This window comes from Acomys minous (assembly GCF_964271855.1).
Source record: "Acomys minous genome assembly, chromosome: 20".
NCBI classification, from domain to species: domain Eukaryota; kingdom Metazoa; phylum Chordata; class Mammalia; order Rodentia; family Muridae; genus Acomys; species Acomys minous.
In genome coordinates, this window is record NC_140502.1 from 20,725,534 (window position 1) to 20,751,284 (window position 25,751).

Genomic DNA, 25,751 nt, shown 5'->3' on the forward strand with positions numbered 1-25,751 from the left:
GGTGAGGGAGAAAGAAGCAGCCTGAAAGGAGCTTCAAGAAAAAAGGAACCTGTTTCCTTAAATATTTAAGAAAATTATACAGTCCAACAGTTTTCCTGAAGAGAAAGAAAGGGCTATCTTATATAGAGCTGTCAGGTTTAACCCCAACAGCTTGATACTTTTATTTCCAAATTTTATACATATATTTTAATTTTAAGGTGGAAATGGGATTCATTAGAATAATTTACAGAAGACACATCTATCTAGCTTGTCATCTCCAAAATTAATATGTCTCAATTTAAAAGTATCTTTAGAACCATGTGTGCACATATCTCAAGATATATGGGCGAGAGGTGTAGCTATTATAACTAATTAAAGAAGCATTGTTTTCAATCTTTTATAAGCCTAGTTTTAAATACAGGACAAGAATTACATAAAAATCTTAATTTTAAACTACCTTTGGAGAACTGTTGGCTGATGTTACTTGTGTAGCATGGCTCCACCTATAAATTACAAGTTTAAGTTAACTTTTTGTTACAGATGTTAAAGTTTCTAATCATTGCTAATAACCAGTAATTTATAACCAGGGTATACAGAACATAATAAATCTAAATGTTTATACACTTAAGTAAAACAAGTTAACTCAAACATATAGTGGCCACATAAATTAATATATTTAAGATAGACAAAACTTTTTTACTTTTTTTAGCTGTAACTTCAAGGAAAAAGCACCCTGTCACCTGTTAAACCCAACTGATACAGGCAGGAGCTACAGACTGCAAACTGGAAAAAAGTTTCACCAAGGCCAAACATCAGTATTCCAAAAACCTTGTGGTTCCTGTGTTCTCCTGGTGTTTGTTAAATGGAATTAGTGGGCACTAGGCTCGAGCTGCCATGCTCTCAGCAGGTAGTGGAAAGCACTGGCCATCATGGCACCTGGGACTTGGCCCATTTCCAGAACTGAGACAGTTACAAGCAAACAGAAACACGCACGCATGCACGCACACAAAAGCACACAAACAGAAATGTACCGGTACGGTGCAAAAAAAGAATAAAAATTCGGAACTGCAGACTGTCCCACAAGCCAGCTGGCTCCTACATTCCTCCAGAAACATAACCAGAAGCAGCCTATCCAGTAACCAGGCTCTCCTTGAGATGAGCCAGAATTGAGTCTAGATGGGGCATGTCTCATAGCGTACCTCTTAGACTCATCCAAACGAATACGAATAATCGCCACAGATAACCAGGCAAACACAAACTCAGACAACAAATTCCACCAGGCAAGTGAAAAAGAATCCAAAAGTAGAGCAAAGGTGGCGGCTGTCCTGCTGCAGGAGCGACCGGCTTCATTTTCCCCAGTCAACCAGACAGTCTTGGGAATCAGCCTCACGCTCTCGGGGTGCACTGTCACCCCCATTGGGACTCAGCATTTTACTAGTGGGGTGCACTGTCATCCCCTCCCGGGGTATAGGGCATCCCCCAGACCTCTCGTGGCAGCAGGATCCCAGGGTCTATTACCAACTGTACACAGCCAAACTGCCTGCTTCGAGCTGCGGCTGCTTCGAATGCTCACTAGAGGCCACAGAACAAAGACACAAAGAAGTGACGCTTGACCAAGACAGCTGCGCTCATCCGGGTTTAGACCCTCCAGTCTGGGGTTTTGTGGGACTTTTGGGGGTATCCCGGACGAGCCCCCAGAGTGTTATGCCGGTTTTGAGCACCTCAAGAATCTCCGGGAGGCAAAATTGATGTAATAGCACAAGGGATGTTTATTACAACTCGAGCCGGGCTGCGACCATAACTGGCATATCCGGCAGCAACCCTGTGTTCTGGTTTGCAGGGATTTTTTTTATAAGTCTTTCTCCCACTGTTCCCAAAGCAGTGTGTGTGTGTGTGTGTGTGTGTGTGTGTGTGTGTGTGTGTGTGTGTGTGTGTGTGTGTGTCCCAACTTGGCAAGTACTTATCAGTAAAAATACATAAGGGTATCTAGTGTCCTAAGTTGAACGCCCTGTCCTGTGCTAATTGGCTGTGGCTAGGGAAGCTAAGCAATACTGAAGAAGGAGAAGACCCTTCCATCCTGCGTCCTTTTTTCCAGGGGGCAGAAAGGAATGTGGTCGTGTGACCAAGGAGTGAAGCTGAGAAATAAAAGAACAGAAATAAGAAACGGAGGCAAGAAATAGCCAGAAACAGGATAGACTCAAGAGGGCCTGCAGTCAATACCACAAGAAGCCTCAGCTTTATTCACCAGTTCAATGTATACACATCTCAGGCATGGGAAAACAAAGCAGACAGTCGCTCTCAGGAGATAACACGGACATTCCCTCGGGAAAAGCAGTGTAAGCTCTATTGACTCTCGGCCTTGAGGCCACAGTGTGCTTTCTCTGATAGTCTGAAGACCTTGAGGGTGCACTTGGCAGGACATCTTGCTTAACCACGGTCTCGGCAATCTGTGTGATTCTTATGCTGGAACAAAGAGCAACACACATGGACAGAGCCTATACAAACGGCTCCCGACAGGTGGGCTTTGTCTCAAGAGATAAAACAGGTCTGGTGAGCTTGGCTCAGTGGGTAAAGAGAGATACTTGCTGCTAGGTGACCTGACTTAAATTCCAGGACTGCCATAGTAGAGAGAACTGACCGCCTTAAACCGTCCTCTGACTTCCTGCATGCGCACCATGGCACACACACACCCCACCCCTAAAATGAGAAGATGACTTGAAAACCGAGACAGAGGCTGGGTCTCACAGTGTGTCTCTCGCTGTCCTGCAACTCAAGAGAAAACATTCTGCCTCCCATGTGCTGAGATTAAGTGGGTTCACCACACTCAGTCACAATAAAAGATTCTGTTAAACAAACCAAGAAAACCTCTAGCATTTAAAATACCTTTAAATGGATGCTTTATTTGCAGTGATTTTTTTTTCCCCACATCATTCTGAGTTTTGGAAAATGCTGTCAGGTAACCACCACAATCAAGAGTTTGAAAAGCAAGCCAGGCGTGGTAGCGCACGCCTTTAATCCCAGCACTCGGGAGGCAGAGGCAGGTGGATCACTGTGAGTTTGATGCCAGCCTGGTCTACAAAGTGAGTCCAGGACAGCCAAGGTTACACAGAGAAACCCTGTCTCGAAAAACAAAACAAAACAAAACTAAAGATTTTGAAAACTCCTGTTCCCCTGCCCTGAGCCTTTCTGTAATCCCCATTGTTACCATAGCAACCAGTGACCTGTTCTCTTTCTAATACTTTACCTCTTCCAAAATGTAAACGCAGTCCTATAGTATGTGGCCTGCTGCAGCTAAGGTTTTCCCTTGGTGCAATTTTTTGGTTTACCCATCTTGTCTGTGTCTCTCTGTGGGGAGGGCAACTAGGCATCGAGCCCAGAGTTTCCTGTATTAAGCAAATGTTCTACCACTAAGCTTCCTCTCTAGGCCTGTCTTTCCTTTTTCTTGCTGAATAGTATTCCTTTGTGTGGATATACCACATTCCCTTATTCTTTCACGACTTGGAAAATGTTTGAATCTCCAGATATTGTGATTATGAAGAAAGCAACTGTAAGCATTTCATATACATGTAATCGACCTTTTTATGGATTCATAAATATATCTTGCTGGATTATACAGTAGGACACTAAACTTTACAGAAAGCTTCAAAATTTGTAAATTATGTATTTGTGTCTGTCTCAGTGTACATGCATACATGTGCAGGCACACAGACGGCAGTCCTCAGACCTCATGGAGTTGTGGTTACAGATGGTTGTAACTTGCTGGACATGTGGCTGGCACTGAGCTTGGGTTGTGTTTTGTGTTTAGTTTTCCTTTTTTGAGGTTTGTCATCAACAATTTATTCATTGCAGCTAACTTTGCATAAGTATGAGATCATATAGAAATCTAATTTGCTCCATTTTCAGTACTGAATTTCTGTCACACTTGAATGAAAAAGCCACATGTTCATCTTTTCCTGGTCTCTGGGTCTCCTGATGGTCTTGTGTGTTGTTTTGCCTGATACTGTGTAAGCAGACATGTTCTTAAAAAAAAAAAAAAGACTCCTCAGACCTGAAGAGATGGCTCAGAGGTTAAGAGCACTGGCTGCTCTTCCAAACTTCTGAGTTCAGTTGCTAGCAACCACATGGTGGCTCAGAACCATCTATAATGAGATCTGGTAGGTATACATGCCAGGAAAACACTATATACATAAATAAACAAATCTTTTTTTCCCAAAGAGTAGTTTTATATGCCTCACTGGAATCTGTGATTCTTTCACCTTTAATATTTTTCAAAATCAATTTGACCATTTTTCTTTTCTTTTTTGGAGAACAACAAAAAAATATTTCACTAAAACTTAAGATTTCAGAAATTTTCACTCGAGCCATACAAAATAGTGACAAATTTTATTTCTTCTTCTTCCTCTTCTTTTTTTTTTAGGGGGGGAGGAAAGGGGAGTAAGAGTGTAGGGAAGGGTAGACAATCTACACTTGACAGCAAAGTCACAGCATATTCTAAAAACAAAAAAACAAAACAAAACAAAAAAACAAAAAAAATAACCCAAACAAACAAACAAACAAACAAAAAAACGTTAACTGCACTAACTACTGCAACTAGATCCCATAGGCATGGGGGAATGAGACCGTAAAATAAATAAAACTATTTTCCCCCTAAAAAAATTAAAACAAAGACACCCATTCCCCTGGCAGCTAACTTTGACAACTGCCTTCCTTCTTAGTGCCTTGTACTTAAACCATGATAGGGACAGGGAAAGGAATCAATGCTTTCTGTTGGGGGTTGCTCTGATGTATTTTGATGCTAATTAATAAAGATCCATCACCAGGACAGGGCAAATGATGTAGGTGTGGCTAAAGTTCCCAGGCTTGGAGACAGAGAGCATCTTGGGAAGAAGAGGAGAGACTGAAGGGGAAGAGAGGAGAAGGAGGCCACACCATGGGTTAGACGGTGGAGGAGAAGCACATGGCTGGCGTGGATGGAGGATTTGGCCCAGATGAAGAACATTAGCAAGTATATGGGATTATGGATGGGAGGCAGCTTGATAGAAATTGGTAGAAGCAGATGGCATGGGACTGGGGCAGGGATCCCACACCTGCCCCACTATGGGAAGTAGTTTAGAGGATTAATGTCTGCCCTGCCCCAGGTTAACTAAGGCTATCTTAATACATTAACAGTGTCTGTGTCTTGATTGATTGCTAGCGGGTTTTACTGAGGCAATAATAATAAAATTGGGCCTGATAATAAACAATTATTGGGCCCTATTAATAATTTAAAGACAACAAGTGGCACCCAACGGTGGGGCAGGTATCCACATTCTTAAAAATCATATTTTGTCATAGTCTGACAAGGAAAAAATAGCTCCCAGAGAGCATCCATGTTCTAGAGCAAAGATGGCTCCATACACATGGCTGGTTGAAGAGGCAGAACTAGGAGGCTGACAGGATTCGAGACTGGCCTGAAAAATGGAGTTAAATGCCTAAAATAATAATAAAAACTGCTATGGTCCTTTCCCAAGGTGCCATGGCAGAAGGTTCTTGGATCTTTTTTGGCTTAGTCTTGGTGTTTATGAATTTGTCTGCAATGGGCTTAGTCATAGTCACACTTCTTACTCTCTCTAAAAAGGTTCTGGGAGAAGAGGCAGAGAGTGGAAAGAGAAGGCTGTGGTGGTGCTGGTTGCTTCATTCTGGGAGAGAAATCTGTGTACAGCCCTGGAGATGCTAAGAAATTTCCCTCACAGAACTGATTCCTGAAAGGTTTATTCTTGTTCCCCTTAACCCCTTTTCCCTCCTGTATAAGATATTTGGGTTGTATAACACAGTCTAATTGATTAAAAAAACAAAAAACAAAAAACAAAAAACCAAGAGCTATAGAGCCTAGAGAAGGACATTTAGAACTACACAATCTTACTTTGATTTCAATATGATGATAATTGTAAAAAACAAAAAACAAAAAGACAAGAGCTATAGAGCCTAGAGAAGGACATTTAGAACTACACAATCTGGCTTTGATTTCAATATGATGATAATTGTATGTCCATTGTTAATGGTGATGTTATATTTCATCTTTAAAAGAGGTCTAAATGAAATAGACCTAAATAAAAGAGAAACTGCTAACTTAAGTGAGTCTAGGTCTCTATGAATTCAAACTGCAGAACAAGCATTTAACTTATATGGCGAATTCCACTACATGGAAATAGTTCTGAGACTGGCTGAGACATGTACATGCTTATGGATCCTCCTGGATCCTTTTTGGCTTTGTTTTGGTGTATAAAAATTTGTTTACAATGGGATTAGTCTTCTTGGTCACACTTCTTCTTACCCTCTCTAAAAATGTTGATTAAAAAAAAAAAAAGACAGAGGGGAAAAAAAAAAGGAAAAAAGAATGAGACTTTTCTCCATAGAATTTAAAATGGCTGGGATTCAAAGCTCCTTAGCTACAAGGCATTTGTTAAGACTTTCTTTAAAAGGCCCACCAAAAAGAGATAACAATAACTAAATTCCATAAAATGATGGCTTTTATGCAGAGGCTTTCCTCAGAGGAGGCAGAGCTGGAGAGAGGGAATGGGATTTACCAGGTCACTGGGGGAGGGGGCAACCCGAGATGCCGACTAAACAGTCTCCACAGGCTCGTCCCACTTTCTTGCTTCACTGAGGATTGGAACTGATGGAGGATTCGAAGGACTGGGAGGTGTGGTGTCCGCAGGACATTTGATCCCAATGTGATCCCTGAGATGGTCAACTGTGAAAACCCGTCTTTTGTTTGGTGTGCTTGAGCTCTAACACACACTTGTGAGTTCGAGGCCAGCCTGGTCTACAGAGTGAGTGCAGGACAGTCAGGGCTGTTACACAGAGAAACTCTGTCTTGAAAAAATAAAAAACAAAACAAAACAACAAACCAGCAAACCTCCCTTTGATCCCTGAGATTGTGAGCTGTAAAAACCTGTCTTTTGTTTGGAGTGGTTGAGCCCTAACACCTTTAATCCAAGAGCTTTCTGTACACAGGATTTAATAAAGTCAACCCTAGGTCAAGAGGCAGAGCAAGAAACCAGATGACAGGGATTAAGGCCAGGAGGGACTTGGAGTTGAGGGGTAGCTTTTAGCTCTGTGGCTCTTTTGCTCTTGAGCTTCTCAGCTCCTTGGCCTCTGGCTTTTTGGGCTTTGAGGTTGCAAGCCTTTGGCCTTGAGTTTTTGTTTTTGTTTTGTTTTGTTTGTTTTTGGCTTTTTCTTCCTGGGCAAGTGAGCTGAGCTAGTGAGCCTTTTGGGCTTTTTCCCTCAGGGCGTGAGCTGAGTAGGAAGGTCAGCTGGGTGCTTTCTCTGCCTCTCTGAGCTGGCAGGTTTTTCACTACAGCATCTGACTCCTGAGTCTTTATTGGTAAAAATAGAACGATCTGGGATTTTCAATTGTTAGCGACAGTGTGGCCTTGTTGGAGGAAGTGTGGCGCTGAGGGTAGACTTCTTCGAGGTTTCAAAAGCCCTTTCAAGGCGTGCCTCTCGGCATGATGCTCATAGAACCCTCTAAAACTGTAAGCAAGCCCCCAATTAAATGCTTTCTCCCGTAAGAGCCGCCTTGGTCTCTTCACTTCACAGAAAGAGAACTGAAACTAAGGCAGTAACCCACGCAGACCTCTTGCCTCAGCCTCCTGAGTATTGACATACCCACCATGGCCAGCTTCCACCTGTTAATTCAAAGGAAATTTGTAGGCTGGCAGGGAAGGAGCCTTACAGAGGATTCTCGACGCTTTCTGTGGTCGGAGAACTTCCATGGGAAAGCTCCCTGGGGGAAACTAAAGTATAATCCGCGTAATTAGTAGGATTTCGGCTGTTTGAGAACTAGAAAACAAACCCAAAGCATCCTATGAGTGCAGGAAACGCTACTCAGGCACTGGACGCATGCGCAGACACTTCAGTGGCACCAGGTTTCTGCCTCTCGGAATCCTGGGAGTTGTAGTTCCGGAGCTTGGCGTTTCCGGGCCTTTTTCAGGGGAAGGTTGGAGTCCTGCAACTGCGTTCTCCAGAGGAGGTGAGTGAGCTTGAGGACCCCAGGGCCTCTCTTCACCTCTCTTGACCTCAGTAACTTGGTTAAGGGATGGGGGAGGACCTCTTTCGGGTCCTTGAAATGAGCCTTTGGTGCTGATGTTGCAGTGCACAAGAGGCTTCCGATTTGGGAGAAAGTTTAGCAATTCTCTGTGTTAGGCTCAAGGAAAAAACACCTGGATGTGGCAGCGTTTGCGGGATCGTGATGCCCAGTCCACCTCCCCTCACCTTTCTTACACCCTGTTACTGAGTAAGAATCTTTCTGTGCTTAATTTCTCTCGTGCAAAAAGGAATATTAGGAGAACCTATAATATACACTTGGTTTTAGAATCAGTTATAGAGTACACGTACAATGCATATGGGCGTGCGCACACACATATATGTAAGATATTATGTATGTAATATTATATATATATTATTGTTTACATAAGTGTGTTGTAGATGGTAGGTATTCTTGGATCCACACATACTATATATTTGTACAGTTCTTGGTACATGCTGTGTTCATGTGACCACAAATGCCTGTCACCCAATATGTAGATATAGCTCTTTGTATCAGAGAATATTGTGGCTTTTTCTTTAAATTTTTTTATCTATCTATCTGTCTATCTATCTATCTATCTATCTATCTATCTATCTGAGACAGGATCTCAGTTTGTAGCCCTGGCTGCTCTAGAACCCACTAGGGTCTTCCTGCAGTCCACACCTCAGAACTGAGATTTTGCTGTGTGCTTTTTCTCTTTCTTTTCTTTGCTTAGGGACTTTTTAATTTTCAAAAGTTCATATTTATTTTTTAAATTATGAGTATGTGCATATATACCCACACTCACCCATACACAGACAGACAGACAGACACACACACACACACACACACACACACACACACACACACGCGCGCGCTCGCATGTGCGTGCGTCGGTCAGTGGAGAGCAGGTGTCCACAGAGGCCACAGGTGTTGGAACCTTTGAGCTAGAGTTACAGATAGTTGTGAGCCTCCTAGTGTGGGTGCTGGGGACTAAACTCACACCCTGCATGTGCTCTTAACTGCTGAGCCATGTCCCCAGCCCCTCTCTGACCCCTTTTGTGTTTTTTATTCTGGGATGTATGTGTGGGAGTGCTTTACTTGCACGTGTGTCTGTGCACCATGTGCATGCTAGGTCCCTGAAGAGTCCAGAAGAGGCCGTGGGGTCCCCTGGAGCTGGTGTTAGGGATCATTTTGAGCTGCCATGTGGGTGCTGGGAACCAAACCTGGGTCCTCTGTAGGAGGCAGCCCTATAGCCCCCTGGCTTGATTTGAAAAGGAAGAGTGTGCCATTCACAGGAGAGGGTCTCAGAACTTGTTATCACAGCATTCGCATTTTCAGCTTTTGTTTTTCACTGTGGAAATTTCCCCTCTAAAATAGAGCAAACTGAACTCCTACGTGGCAGTTGCTCTCTTACTCTGTCTCATTTTTGAAAGTCTTCTTTTCTTTCTCTCCCAACATGTTTTCCGCCTTGACTAGTGTAAACATGTGTGTGTGTGTGTTTGTGTGTATGTGTATGAGAGAATGTGTGTAGAGGTGGTACATGTGTGAGTGTTCTGTATGTGCATGTGTGTATGTGTGTGTAGGGGTGGTGTGTGTGTGTGTAGTGTATGTGAGTGTGTGTCTTAAATTTTTCTCAATCTACAATAGCAATGTTAATTATTTGAGGCTAGTAGGCTCAATAATCTACCTTTTATTCTACAAACCTATATCTTCCCCTCCTTTTTTCCTTTCTTTTAATATTAAATGGGATAGAAAGATAGAGAAAGAAAGGAGCCTCGGGAGATGGCTCAGAGGTTAAGAGCACTGGCTGCTCTTCCAAAGGTCCTGAGTTCAATTCCCAGCAACCACATGGTGGCTCACAACCATCTGTGATGAGATCTGGCGCCCTCTTCTGGCCTGCAGGTGTACATGCAGGCAGAGCACTGTATGCTTAATAATAAATAAATCTTTGAGAGAGAAAGAGAGAGAGAGAGAGAGAGAGAGAGAGAGAGAGAGAGAGAGAGAGAGAGAGAGAGAGAGAAAAGAAGAAGGAGGAGGAGGAGCTGGCGTGGTGGCGCACGCCTTTAATCCCAGCACTTGGGAGGCAGAGGCAGGTGGATCGCTGTGAGTTCGAGGCCAGCCTGGTCTACAAAGTGAGTCCAGGACAGCCAAGGCTACACAGAGAAACTCTGTCTCGAAAAACCAAAAAGAAGAAGAAGGAGGAGGAGGAGGAGGAGGAGAAGGAAATCCCTAAATGAAACTTTTATTCATTTATAGTGTGTGTAAGGGTGGTGCGTGTGTGTGTGTGTGCACGTGCTCATGCACGTGTGTGTAAGGTTGTAGGGTGATATGTGTGTGTGTGTGTATAGGGGTGGTGCATATGTGTGTGGAGTGTGTGGAGCGGTGATGTGTCTGTGCATGTCAGTGCACTCGTGCGTGCATGCACGGGTGTGGGTGTGTGTGTAGGGGTGGGGCATATGTGTGTGTAGCCTACTCTCTACTATATCGTCTGAGGCAGACACGCTGAATCTGATGCTTGCCCATTCTGTAAGACTCGCTCGTCGTAAAGCCACACCAAGAGTGGACTGCATGACTTAACACTGTTCACAGCATTAGCCACGTGGGCCGGCGACTCCGCTGAGCAGACTCTCACTTGCTGTCTCCTCTCCCTCACTCTGTCTTCCCAGGATGCGGCTGTTCCCTAGGAAGACGGCAGGATGACCGGGGGCAAGGTGAGTTGTTGAGCTTTTTTTCATTAGTTTTTGTTTTTCTTCCATTTTGGTTTGAGACAAGTTCTCACTGTGTAGCCCTGGCTGGCCTGGAACTCACTCTGGAGACGAAGCTGACCTTGAATTCACAGGTGTTTGCCTGCCTCTTGCCTTCTCAGTGTTGGGGGTAAGGCGTGCACCACCGCCTCTGGATAGGTTGAGCTTTTTCTAAGTTTCAGAGTGTTGTGTAAATTTTCAAGGATCCTGACATCTTGCTTCTTTCTCTGAGGAAGACCCAAGGGGAGCAGCAGGCATGGAGAACCTGCTGTGCGGAGCTGGAGAGGCAGCTCAGCGGCTGGCAGCACTGGCTGCTCTTGCAAGGGATCCAGGCTCAGTTCCCAGCAGCCACAACCACATGTGACTCCAGATTGTGAGGACTTGCTGCCTTCTTGTGCCCTCTGCACCTGGCACATGCAGGCAAAACACTAACTATACACACACAGATTTAGACAATAACTTGAGCCTGTTGTGGTGGTGCACACCTTTAATCCCAGCACTCGGGAGGCAGAGGCAGGAGGATCTCCATGTGTTCTAAGCCAGCCTGGTCTACAAAGTGAGTCCTAGACAGCCAAGGCTACACAGAGAAACCCTGTCTTGAAAAAAACAAACAAAACAAACAATGAACCAAACCAACAAAAAACCCCACATAGATTAATTTATTTTTATTTCTGAAAATTACCTGAGGGGATTAGAGAGATGGCTCAGCAGTTCAGAGTGTTGCTGTTCTTGTAAGGATGTAGTTTGGTTCCCTGCACTCACATGAGGACAACTATGAACAGCAGTAGCTCCAGGGATCTGACACTGTCTACTGCCCGCATGGGCACCAAGTGTGCATGTGGTGCATAACTGTGCAGGCAAGCAGAACATTCATGTCCATAAAATAAAGATAAATCAAAGCCAGGTGGTGGTGGCGCACGCCTTTAATCCCAGCACTTGGGAGGCAGAGGCAGGCAGATCGCTGTGAGTTCGAGGTGCTAGGTGTGATTCTGGGACAGACAAGCCTACACAAAGAAACCCTGTGTCGAAATAAAAACAAAGATACACCTAATAACCACTTTGAAATTAGATTAATGATCATAGAATGGAAAAGTGAGTAGCATTGAATAAGCTCAGGTTTTCTATTGTTTTGTTTATAGTACACCAGTTTTTATTTCTTGATTTGTTTTCATGACATAATGTTTTATTTGTAATAATAGATAAAACTTTTGAAAATCCAGGGCCTTCCTTGTGCTAGGCAGATGCGCTACCATTGAGCCACACCACCAACTCCCTCACTGGGGGATTCAAGGCAGGGGCTCTACCACTGAGCCACGCCCCCAGCCCCTCACTGGGGGATTCTAGGCAGGGGCTCTACCACTGAGCCACGCCCTAGCCCCTCACTGGGGGATTCTAGGCAGGGGCTCTACCACTGAGCCACACCCCAGCCCCTCACTGGGGGATTCTAGGCAGGGGCTCTACCACGGAGCCATACCCCAGCCCCTCACTGGGGAATCCTAGGCAGGGGCTCTACCACGGAGCCACGCCCCAGCCCCTCACTGGGGGATTCTAGGCAGGGGCTCTACCACTGAGTCACACCCCCAGCCCCTCACTGGGGGATTCTAGGCAGGGGCTCTACCACTGAGTCACACCCCCAGCCCCTCACTGGGGGATTCTAGGCAGGGGCTCTACCACTGAGCCACGCCTCAGCCCCTCACTGGGGGATTCTAGGCAGGGGCTCTACCACTGAGCCACGTCCCCAGCCCCTCACTGGGGGACTCTAGGCAGGGGCTCTACCACTGAGCCACGCCCCCAGCCCCTCACTGGGGGATTCTAGGCAGGGGCTCTACCACTGAGCCATGCCCCCAGCCCCTCACTGGGGGATTCTAGGCAGGGGCTCTACCACTGAGCCACACTCCAAGTCAAGATTTTAAAAAATAATAATAATTTAAAAGACAGAGTCTTAGTGTGTACATACATCTGTTCTCAATATCTCAGTCCTCCCGCCTGACTCTCAGTGCTGGGATGCGAAGCATGTGCTGTCATGACTGGCTTTCACTGTTTTGTTGTTAATGACATCGTGTTCCCTTAAGTTGACATGCTCTGTGGTAAAGGAGGTCCATGTGACAGAGGCCTCTTCTCTCTCTACTCCCAGATATTTAAATAGCTTAGCAGCTTTGATAATACTAAGGAAAGTTATAGTAATATTGGTATGAATAAATATTCTCCTCCAGAAGAAATTCAAGGATGGTTTGCTACTGTTCCTGTTGTTTAGAAATACTAAATAAGACATGTTTTAACAACGTGTTTTATTTCTATGAGTGTTACCCCTGACTATAATAAGCCTGTGCTCCGTGTGCATGCCAGATACCCACAGAGGCCAAAGGAAGGTATTGGAGACCCAAGACCTGGAGTTATAGTAAGCAGAAGACCAAAGTTAAAGTTGAGTGTTTGCTGTCACAGGAGGCAGTGACGTTCAGGGACGTGGCCGTGGTCTTCAGTGAGGAGGAGCTGGGGCTGCTGGATGCTGCCCAGAGGAAGCTGTACCGTGACGTGATGCTGGAGACTTTCCGGAACCTTCTGTCAGTGGGTGAGAGCAGACATGTGTTGAAGCTAGTGGTTTCTAGTTTTCTAGTCACCATGTGATACAGTGTTGAACTCGTCCTAATTTGATAAATGAAGTGAAAATTAAAGCATGGCAGTGTTGTGCCTAGATCACAAGATCCTCAAAAGACCCCCAGGACTCGATACTGATGCAATACACACAGGGTCTTTTAATACGGGCTTGAGCTTGGACCATAAGCTTTCCTGACGCTGCAGGATAGTAGATTTCTACAGAGATTCAAGCATAATGGGTTTACAAAGGGAAAATCCACATGCAGGGGTTTCCAAACCTTGGTGTTTCATAATTGGTTTGTGAGTCACAGGAATGCTGACCTTTAGGCTGGTTGAATGGAGACTAAATCACACGGGGAAATTTTCTTCTCAGAGGAACTTTGGGTGCTAATTATATCTACTTGCCCAGGTACAAGTTTCTGGAGACAGCTGGCAGGTGCACTTTATGTGTCATTACATTGTCATTCCTGGAATGCAGGAAGAAGGGCCACCTACAGGACAAGTTCTCACAGAACATATAGACCATGACATTAGTTACAGAACATACAGAACATGATGTTGGTTTGGTTCTTGCATTCTCCCCTCTGACTGGTTCATTGAAGGCCCAATCATGGGTCGCTGTGAAACTTATTCCTGTGAGTCGGCCTGTTGTAGGCCAGGGACTGTGCCCTCATGACTGGATGGTACCCAATCTTTGCTGGCTATAAGGGGGCACAAGGCATGACTGGTTTAAGCAGAACTAAGAGCCTATTTTCTTGTAGCCATTTGTCCCTCGTGCCAGAGAGTTGCCTTTGACTTAGCATTTCTGCGTATAAAGTGGAAAAATGGGCGAGGTCATTCTCCTCTGTAACTTCATTCTGCGGACGTTAGGGGTGCTGTTAACAGGGCATAGAAAAGCTGAAAAGCTAGTCAAAGTTAAGGTAATGTGGCACTCATCAAAAATATTGTTTAGCTAATCCAGTTGAAGAGACAAGGAGTAGTCATATCTGTGGACCTGGTTTACATCAGCTTCCAGCAGGTCCAGATCTCAGCAGCTCTGGATGGAGTCTGTTAGCCAGGTAAAAATCTTCTGAGACAAATACAGACTAGGGACAGAAGTTAAAATTGTGTCTATAAGACAGCTTCAAAGGCTTATACCTTTGAAAGCCAGTAAAGGCATCATGAACATTCTTTTTTCAGTTCAGAAGACTTGATAATACAGTTTGGACAGACTTGTTTTTTAACATGATGAGAAGCACCCTTCAGTCTATATTCAGAATACAACCAAAGGGAAATTAAAATCTTGAGCTTGGGACTGATTAATAAGCAGTCAGTACTCAACCAGCTTTTTAGAACTCTATTATCTCATTTTTTCATATATTTTGAATTTGCAACTTGCTTTTATGTACCATGAAACTTCTCTTAAGATCCTTTAATTTTTATAAATTTCAGTTACCAACATTTAAATACTTTCTTACACATTAAAATATTTCTTTTATATATTGCATCCATCAACCCTTAAATACTTTCTTAGGCCCTCAAATACTTTGGTTTGCATAACTTAAATTTTCATATCCTCAGACCTAATATAAACTACACCCTTTTTCTATCCAGCCATTCATCAAGAGACACAAGCAGTGGAATACCGAGTGAAGGATTAATAAAAAGTTATACTAAAAACTATTTACCTTTAACATGAAGCCTGTGAGCAAGGCGAGCCTGTTTGTCTTTTTAAATAAGGGAAGAGACCTAGTACCTAGTAGTTTTAACTAGCGGATGAATTGACTAATGTACGAACAGTGGAACTAATTGTCCTCTAGCAGTCAAGCTACCATTAGCTCGGCCATCAATGAAATCAGAGACCTGAGAAGGATGAATTGTAACCTAGATGAATTTATGTATCAATCAATATGACAGAGATGACTACCCATATCCTGGCACCTAGACAGTTGGCCCAGTTGTCTCCTGTGGTAACGTGGCACCATAGGCAGAGACAGTCTGGCCGTCAGGCACAGAGGCACAGAAGATGAGAGGCTGTTTCTGTGGAAGGAGAACGCGGAAGAGATCAATCTCACCTCGTTTTCAGCAATGTGAGACAGTCAGTTTCTGGGTGTCCAGTTGGTCGACATTTCACGCTGGTCCCTGGCAGAGGGTGAGATGTTGGGAGCAATTTAGCTCAGGTCAGCATCCCGTGGTTCAGGGTTGAAGCCATCTGCCATGCCAAATCTTTTGAGAGATCTTGGAGGGGTACTGCAAGGATGTAGGGTTCTCTGTCCTGATTAATTTAAAGGTATTTAATGCCATATTCAGCAGATCTCTGACAAGCTTGAGGGCCAGCATATCTGTGCTCAATCCTTGTCTGCCTTTAGCTATCTGCTCTAAACTACATCTTACAAACATGAAACAGAATGTTATAATCTATAATCTGCAGATAAGTGTTAGAGGACCACATCAGTCTAGTTTTAGTATGTCAGAGTTGCTTGTTTCTACCTATATATTGGCTGATTAATTTAGAAAACACCCACGATTTACTGAACTAGTACCTAACAAAACCATAAGCTTTAGTTATCCTCAACAGTTTGTGATCGCTTTTAAAAGGCCTGGAACTGCACATAGCGTTTTTTAAGAATTACATAGGCACAATGCCTTAAAAGAGTTGATACACATAGTATGCTGTAATCAAAATATAATGTTAATTTTGTATCAATATACAAAGATTTCAAGAACCAAAAACCATCCAGCCCACCTTGGGAATGGAGCATCATTCTCTTAGAATTGTTTCACTATCAGGCAACTGATTCCCTGAGAGAGGCGACAATAAACTGCATAAATATATTTTTGAACTAATATCAAAGCAAAACTAACTTTTTATCATAGATACAGTCCATTGATGGACTGGCAATCTTGCTGGTTCTGACACATTTCATCATTAAGTGTGAACAGTGAAAAAAGCTCAATGGACAGAAGTTGCCCTTGGTGCTAAGTGGGACAACTCAATCCAGTTGGAAGCCTTCAATACAGAGGCTCGAGTCTACCACAACCAAAATGGCTGCTAGTCATGTGACTGCCCTTACCCAAGATGGTGGAGAGACTATGACCCCACACTTTTTATCACAGAATCAACCTGGAGGCCCACCATGTGTTGTTAGAGGCCGTGGTGGGCAATTTAAAAATATAGCCATATTCAGAAATTAAGGCCAAATGTCTTCCTAAGGCAGTGATTTTTACCTTTTTGAGAATGAAGGTGGAGCATAATAACCATAAATTTAGAAGACAAACCCCACACTTTAACAGCGTAAACAATTGAATATCTCTAAAATGAACATCCCAACTTAAAAGTAATTTTAGAATTATCCATTTCCAACATCTGTAATGTAGCAGTCTGTTCATCTGAATCAACCTTTATAACAAGCAGAGAGCTCATTAGGACCAAAAGGCTGTAAAGTTGTTGCCTTATGCCACAGTGGCTATCTCAAGATGGCTGAGTCACATACCAGCCTGCAGACCATGTGGTCCACATGGTTGCTATTTAACACAGCTATGTTTCAAACACATATGCACACATACATGTTCTCAACCAGAGTTTGAACTTAATATTTAAACATCATACCCAATAAGCAAATGATAAATCCTTAGTTAAGTATTCACAGTATAATCTTAAGCTATATAGACTGGAGGTATAGCCTTAATATCTTATTAAAGAAACATTGTAGCAGACAGAGCTACAGCACAGACACAGATAGTATACTCATCGGCCAGTGTAGGACCCTCCAGTTCGGTGTCCTGAGGGTCACCAGTGAGCCCCCAAATGTTCTGCCCAGATCATGAGATTCCCCCCGCCCCAAAAGACCCACAGGACTTAATACTGATGCAATACACACAAAGTCCTTTATTATGGGCTCAAGCTTGGACCACAGGTCTTCCTGATGCCCCAGGAGGGGAGACTGGTACAGAGTTTCAAGCATAATGGGTTTATAGAGGGGAAAAACTGCAAGCGGGGGTTTCCAAACCTTGGTGTTTCATAATTGGTTTGTGGGTCACAAGACCGTTGACCTTTAGGCGGGTTGGGTGGAGACTAAGTCACAATGGGAATTTTCTTCTCAGAGGAACACTGGGTGCTAATTATCTGTAATTGCCTGGGTATGACTTTCTGGAGACTGCTGGCAGGTACAGTTTATGGCAGTACATGGTTATTCCTGGAACACAGGAAGAAGTAAGGGTCACCTAAAGGACAAGTTCTCACAGAACATACAGACCATGGCATTACTTACACAACATACGGAACATGGCATTAGTTTGGTCCTTACACTAGTGTGTTTTCATCTTCCTCAAATTATAATCTCACTCCCACCACCTGGTGGCCCATGCTGAGTGATGCCTACCGATGCTGAAATATGTTGAGGCGGCTGGAGAGATAGCTCATCAGTTAATGCTTTCTTTGCTCTTACAGAGGACCAGAGTTTGGCTTTCTATTGTTTTTAAATTATCTGTATTATCAGTAGGCCCAGCTAGTGATCAATTGAGACACAGACACTTGTTATATTTTAAAATAGCCTTAGTTCACCTGGGGCAGGGCAGATACCAAGCCTCTAAACTACCTCCCATAGTGGGGCAGGCATGGGATCCCTGCCTCTATCCAATGCCATCTGCTTCTAATAACTTCTATCAAGTTACCTCCCATCCATAATCCCAAATACTTGCTAATGTTCTTCATCTGGGTCGGATTCTCCATTCACGCCAGCCATTTAATCCATGGCAGCCTCCTTTCTTCCCTTCAGCATCTCTCTTTTCTCCTTGTGGCCGTCTCTCTTTTCTCACAGATAGGAAGCAGCAATTAGCACCAAAATACTTCAGACATTCCCCCAACAGGTCCCAGCACCCAACATCAGGTTGCTCACAAATACCTATTAACTCCAGATCCAGGGCTGGAGACATGGCTCAGAGGTTAAGAGCACTGCCTGTTCTTCCGAAGGTCCTGAGTTCAATTCCCAGCAAACACATGGTTGCTCACAACCACCTGTAATGTAATCTGGTGCCCTCTTCTGGTGAGCAGGCATACATGGGGGAAGAATACTGTATAATTAAACTTGAAATGAACAGACTCCAGCTTAGGGTATCTGCCTCCCCCTGCTGGTCTCCGTGGGCACCTGCACTCACGTACACATACACATACACACACATACACACACACATACACTTACATGTACACATCAGGAAAAAATTGAAAAGATGTATCAATAAAATGAAATAAAATAGGGTTGAGGTTATGACATGGCCAGCAGCTAATGGCACCTGGAACCAAGTTTGATGCCCCAACGCTCAGTCCCAGGGGTCCACATGATGGATGGAGAGAACTGAGAAAAATGTAGCAGACAGAAAAGAAATTCCAATGGTGTCTGTCTAGGACATTGGCAAGAACAGTTTGAGGGAGAAGTGGGAGGAAAGAATGAAAATTGGTGCTCGTCAAAACAAGTTGGGTTTTTTGTTTGTTTGTTTGTTTTGGTTTTTCGAGACAGGGTTTCTCTGTGTAGCCTCGGTTGTCCTGGGCTCACTTTGTAGACCTGGCTGGCCTCGAACTCACATCGATCCACCTGCCTCTGCCTCCCAAGTGCTGGGATTAAAGGCGTGTGCCACCACGCCCGGCTAAAACAAGTTTCTTAAAGTCTATCTATGTGTGTGTATCCTGGATCTCTTCAAACATTGTATTTCTTCGTCTGACTTGTATTATGAGTTTAGGAAGGAATAGATTTGGCCGGCTGAAGAAGATACAGTGGAATGCTATTTTTAGAACACGCTCATCTGGGGTGTGTTAATTCACAGGGCATCAGAGCGTGACTCCAGATGTTTTGCTCCAGCTCAAGAGAGAATACCTGTTCTGGATGTTGACCGAGGCTAGCTGGAGCGGTGAATCTACAGGTGAGAACAGTGTGCCTCGGATATCCTGCTCCTTAACCTACGCATGACTTTGGGGCTGGGTGTCAGTCGAGGCTTTGTACCACTGTCGAGAATCAATCCGTCCTCAGCGTCAGTCTCCATTTGCTCTGTGACTCCCTCAAAGCTGAGTTACAACATGCTATTCCTCCACATCCGGATGGTTCCTTGTAGATGTGTATACATGGGCATGCACATGCACATATACACACACGTGTGTGAGGAGGCCATAGATCACAATTTTTAAAAGCCTTGTATTCATTATGTGTGTGGTGAGGACAGGTACTGCAGTGTCACTCATATATGATGCTCTGTAGACCTCTAAGTGGGTCTCCTGAGCGCTGGCCTCGGCGTCTGGGCGTGTCAGTGAGGTGACAGGGCACTCATGCTAATGGGATGGCAACCTTTCTCTGATTTAGTGAATGAAGGCTTAGGCTGTGGTCTTGGCTGTACAACTGCAACATCAGCCAACACGGTGTTCACACACCCCACCTCTCTCTGAATTCTCTATATGCTTTTAGGAGACAAGAATCTACAGGAGACGGACCCTCTTCAGGAAGGAAGGTTGAGGTACGTGCCACACAAGGAGCTTCTCTGCTCGCAAATCTGGCAACAAGACACAAGGGAGTTAACCAAGGCTTGGGATTGCACAGTAAACACTGGAGCAACTGGCTCTCCGTTAAAACAGGATGACGTGAGCTGTGAAGAAGAGGAGCTCAGTAAAGTTTCCAGTCAGAATTCAGTTCCTCAGGTTGACCACAGGGAATTCCCCGAAGAAGAGGCACGTGAGAAAGATTTCAGTTGCACCCACCGTCATCATGTTATTACAGGAGAGAAGCCCTACAAGTGTGAAAAATGTCACAACACCTGTCAGTTCCCAAGTCTTCAGTCCCATCAGAGAATACACGATATACACGGATTGAACAAGGCAGACAGTCTGTTCAAAAATTTCAGTCAAAGGCCACTATTTCAGTATCATCAGAGTGTCCCCACGGGAGAAAACCCCAAAGGATATGAGGATACTGGGAAAAGCTCCTGTGGCCAGACAGTTTTGTTAGGTCACAGAGGAGAGGAACCCTATAAATGTGAGGAGTGTGGAGAGAGCTTCAGCCACAGCTCACATCTCCAGGTCCATCAGAGAGTCCACGCTGGAGAGAAGCCTTATAACTGTGAAGAGACTGGGAAGGACTTTGCTGGGTTTTCACGACCACACCTGCATCATCAAATCCACAAAGGGGAGAAGCCATACAAGGGTGATGCATGTGGCAAGGGCTTTAGTGACAGTTCACACGTTAACATTCATTGGAGAGCCCACACAGGAGAACAACCCAGTAAGTGTGAGGAATATGGGGAAAGCTTCTGTCAGACCCCAAATCTTCTGGATCATCAGAGGGGCCACACTGGGGAGAAGCCTTATCAATGTGATACTTGTGGGAAGAGCTTCAGCCGTAGCTCTGATTTTAACACTCACATTAGGGTCCACACGGGTGAAAAACCCTATAAGTGTGAGGAGTGTGGGAAAGATTTTAGCCAGGCATCAAATCTTCTGTCCCATCAGAGAGGCCACACTGGAGAGAAACCCTACAAATGTAAAATATGTGGGAAGAGTTTCCGCCGGAGTTCAAGTCTTACTGTTCATTGTAGAATCCACACAGGAGAAAAACCCTACAAGTGTGAGGAGTGTGGGAAAGCCTTCATACAGGCCTCAAATCTTTTGGCCCATCAGAGAGTCCACACCGGAGAGAAACCCTACAAATGTAACATATGTGGGAAGAGCTTCCACCGAAGTTCAAATCTTAATGTCCATTGGAGAATCCATACAGGAGAAAAGCCCTATAAGTGTGAGGAGTGTGGAAAAGCCTTCATCCAGGCCACAAACCTTCTGGCCCATCAGAGGAGCCACACCGGAGAGAAACCCTACAAATGTAACACATGTGGGAAGAGCTTCCGCCGGAGTTCAAATCTTAATGTCCACTGTAGAATCCACACAAGAGAGAATCCATACATATGTGATACATGTGGTAAGGGCTTTAGCTACAGTTCGCACTTTAAAATTCATTGTAGAGTCCACACAGGAGAAAAGCCCTATAAGTGTGAGGAGTGTGGAAAAGGCTTCAGCGTAGCCTCACACCTTAAAGCTCATCAGATAAGCCACACTGGAGAGAAACCCTACAAATGTGTGGAGTGTGGGAAAGGCTTCTGTCGGGCCTCAAACCTTCTGGATCATCAGAGGGGCCACACTGGAAAGAAGCCTTATCAATGTGATAGCTGTGGGAAGAGCTTCAGCCGTAGTTCTGATTTTAACACTCACATCAGAGTCCACACGGGTGAAAAACCCTATAAGTGTGAGGAGTGTGGGAAAGCCTTCAGCCAGGTCTCAAATCTTCTGTCCCATCAGAGAGGCCACACCGGAGAGAAACCCTACAAATGTAAAATATGTGGGAAGAGCTTCCGCCGGAGTTCAAATCTTAATGCGCATTGTAGAATCCATACAAGAGAGAAACCATACAAAGGTGATACGTGTGGCAAGGGCTTTAGCGACAGTTCACACCTTAACACTCACTCTAGAGTGCACACAGGAGAAAAACCCTACAAGTGTGAGGAGTGTGACAGGGTCATCGGTGTAGACTCACACCTTCAGACTCATCAGATAAGCCATAGCGGAGAGAAACCCTACAAATGTGTGGAGTGTGGGAAAGGCTTCTGTCGGGCCTCGAATCTTCTGGATCATCAAAGGGACCATACTGGAGAGAAGCCTTATTGATGTGATGCTTGTGGGAAGAGCTTCAGCCGTAGCTCTGATTTTTAACACTCACATTAAGGTCTGCACGGGTGAAAAACCCTGTAAGTGTGCTGAATGTGGGAAAGGCTTTTTCCAAGCCTGAAATGGTTATGCCAGTTTCTAGTACCCCAGGAATCTCCAGGAGGCAAAACCGATGCAATAGCCCAAAGGATCTTTAATACTACTCGAGCTTGGCTGCGACCATCACTAGCGCAGTGGTATCCGGGAGCGACGACCCCGTGTTCTGGGTTTCGGGCTTTATTATTATAGGTCCTCTTCCCTCCCGGCTAATCGGTAAAGATACATAAGAGTGTCTAGTGTCCTAAGGTGATGGGCTTCAAAACAGGTGCCAAGGGCACCAAGGCTCCAACTTTCTTTTGATCTTCTTTGTTTACCTTCTTGCTGAGGGGAGGGCCCAGTTCGGATTTCAGCTGAATGTCCTGTCCTATGCTAATTGGCTGTTGCCAAGGGAAGCGAATCGATAGTGAGGTGGGGCAAAGCCCTTTGTTCTGTCGTCCTTCTTTCCTGTGGGCAGAAAGGCATGTGGTCATGTGACTCGGGCTAGGGGAACTTTCCCACAGCTGTGCTTAAGTCTCCCTGCAGCTGTGTCTTACACCACCTTGTCCCTGGGACCCTGAGATATGGATTTTAATTCTGTGGCTCGATTTGTTGGTCTCACGCTCCCTCCTCTGACAAGGAAATCAAAAGGCCCAGTCATGGATCTTTCCTTAACGTCCATTAGATGGATGGACACCTTATATCTTTGCTTGATATAAGGGGACACAAAGTTTGAACAGAACCAAGAAGTTATTTTCTTGTAGCTGTTCGTTCCTCGTGTCAGAGAGCTGCCCTTGACATAACGTTTTAGCTTATAAAGTACTGGGACAATGGGTGAAGTTGTTTTCTTTTGTAATTTCTTTCTGCTGACATTAGGGGCGCTGTTATTGGGGCCTAGAAAGGCTGAAAAGCTAGTCAAAGGCTAGGAAATGGGGCACTTATCAAAAGCATCTGTTTAGTTGATCCAGTTGAAGAGACAGGGAGTAGTCATATCTATGGGGCTGGTCTACACCAGCTTCTAGCAGGTCAGTAGTTCTGGATGGAATCTGTCAGCCAGGTAAATAATCTGCTGATACAAATACAGACTAGGTACAGAAGTTAAAATTGTGTCTATAAGACAGGAGCAGGTTTATTCATGCCTGTGAGACCCAATAAATATATGAACTTTTGTTTAGAATGCTTGATATACAGATTGGACAGACATGTTTTCAGCGTGATGAGAAGCACTCTTGTGTCTCTATTTAGAGGACAACCAAAGGGAATTTAAATTTTTGGGTTTGTGATCAGTAAGTACTCAGTGCTCCGTCATCTCATCAGAACTCTATTGATTTCATTTTATGTACTTTAAGTTTTTTTTTATAGCTCTATAGTTTGTACTTAGATATCTTAAATTTTCTTTTAAGGTCTTTTTAACCTTTGTAACCTGCACTTACTAAACTTTAAACACCTCCTTAGACCCTCAAATATTTTATTTAAAGTTTGTATTTATCAACATTTAAACACTTTTTTTAGACCTTTAAATACTTTAGATCTTAGTAACTTTTATATTACATTATATATATATAATATAAAGTCTAAAATATAAAAATTTAGATTATAAAAATCATATATATACATATATATATATATATATATATATATATATATATATATATATATATGAAATCTAGTTATGTATCTGTCAGTCGAATACTGAGTACAGTCATACAAGTGAAGGATCAATAGTTACACTGAAAACTGTTCTCCGTTTAACATGAAGCCTGTGAGCAAGGTGAGCCTGTTTGCCTTTTTAAGTAAGAGAAGAGACCTAGTACCTAGTAGTTTTAACTAGCTAGTGAATTGACTAATGTACGAACAGCGGAACTAATTGTCCTCTAGCTGTCAAGCTACCATTAGCTCAGCCATCAGTGAAATCAGAGACCTGAGCGGGATAAATTATAACCTAGATGAAATTATGTATTAAAATGACAGAGATGAGTAGCCATATCCTGGTACCTAGACAGTTGGCCCAGTTGTCTCCTGTGTAACGTGGCACTGCGGGCAGAGACTGGCCATCAGGCACAGAAGATGAGAGGCTGTTTCTGTGGAAGGAGAACACGAAAGGGATTGACCCCCACCTCATTTTCAGCAACATGAGACAGTGACTCTGCGGGTGTCCAGTTTGTTCACAGTTTCCATTGAGCTTTTGTAGAGGTAGAGGGTGAGCCATTGGGAGCAGCTTTGCTCAGGTCAGCATGCCACAAGTCAGTGTTGAAGTCATCTGCCATGTCAAAATCTTCTCAGAGTCTTCGGGGAGTTACCACTAGGATGTTAAGATTCTCCCTGTCGTAACTTGTCTAAATGTATTTAATGCCATATTCAGCAGATCTTTGACAAGCTTGAGGGCCAGCATATCCGAGCTTAATCCTTGTCTGTCTTACTTATCTGGTCCGAACTACATCTTATAAATATAAAGCAGAATGTTGTGATCTACAATCTGCAGATAAGTTTCAGAGGACCTTATCTGTCTGACTTTAGTATATCTGAATTGTTTCTAGCTATATGTTGACAAATTAATTCAGGAAACACCCATGACTAACTAGAAACCATAAGTTTTAATTATTTTAATCAGTTTGTGATAGTAGTTTTTAAAAGGACTGGAACTACCCATAGCATTTTTAAGACTTACATATATACAACACCTCAAAAAGAATTGCTACATTGTATGCTGTGATCAAAATATAACCTTTCTTTACTGACAGATGACCATCAATTCTTGTCTCTCAATTACCTTTAACAATGTGTAATAATTTGGTTATTTACCTTTAATTGTGAAACAAACATAGGAGGCCAAATAAATTCCGTCCTGGCAATCACTCATTACCATAATCACAGTCAAAGATATTTTTAAGAGTACAACCAGTCATGAGGCAATCGATAATCTGCACATCTCAATTATTTTTAACTGTCCATAATAGAATGACAACCATTAAATTGGATCTCCTTTACTTCAGCATCAAGATCTCTAAATATAAGTGCTGGAAAAATTTTTGGCTCCCATATGGCATATTATTATAGAACACAACAGTTTTCTTAAAAGAAAATTTATCAGTGTTGTTACCTATTTAACTCAATTTACAGAACTTTTCTTTAAGTCACAAGTAATCTGCATTGACTATAAGTGACATAAATAACACATATGTGTCTTTTTATGTTTTTTAGTATTTATATTTTCAGTGTTATTATTCCTTGAGTCTCAGGCTAGCATGAGCCCTGTATTGCTTGTGAAAGACCCCCGAAGGGAGACCCTCACTCAAGCCGCGGGATGGCGCGCACCCAAAGACACACAAACGACCGCCTTGCTGTAAACACATAAGGCAGTTTATTGGCGGAGCTCCGGGTTGACACGTATCTCACGCAGGAGAGAGAGGGGTTGACCCAGAGGCCCAGGGGCTTGGGGTTTATATGGGCAAAGGTCGAGGGGAACAGGAACTTTTGGCGCGGCCACACACGATTGGTTGTTTCGAACATCAGCAAATTGTGTAAGCAGATCTGAGGTAAGGTCAGACTTAATCTCACGGGAACAGTCCTTGGTTCCTGTTTCTCTTGGAACTCGAGGGCGGATGTTTGTCTGAGCTAACGAAATGTCTGG

General features: G+C 43.8%; 1 protein-coding gene across 9 annotated transcripts in view; it reads left to right on the plus strand.

The window, feature by feature from the left end:
* LOC311591569 (uncharacterized protein) overlaps positions 1–25,751 on the plus strand; it is a 234,599-nt gene that overhangs the window by 161,519 nt on the left and 47,329 nt on the right. For 6 of the 9 annotated variants that reach the window (XM_084771320.1, XM_084771310.1, XM_084771316.1 and 3 more), the window contains 3 exons: positions 13,219–13,345; positions 19,171–19,266; positions 19,803–23,731. The exons of 1 other annotated variant lie outside the window; for it this stretch is intronic. In XM_084771320.1, coding sequence (XP_084627446.1) covers positions 13,219–13,345; positions 19,171–19,266; positions 19,803–22,045 — 2,466 coding nt within the window. In that variant the 3' untranslated portion in view covers positions 22,046–23,731. Of the gene's footprint in view, positions 1–7,930; positions 7,994–10,698; positions 10,744–13,218; positions 13,346–19,170; positions 19,267–19,802; positions 23,732–25,751 lie in introns of those variants that run through there. 2 more of the 9 variants (XM_084771315.1, XM_084771346.1) reach the window with 2 other exon arrangements.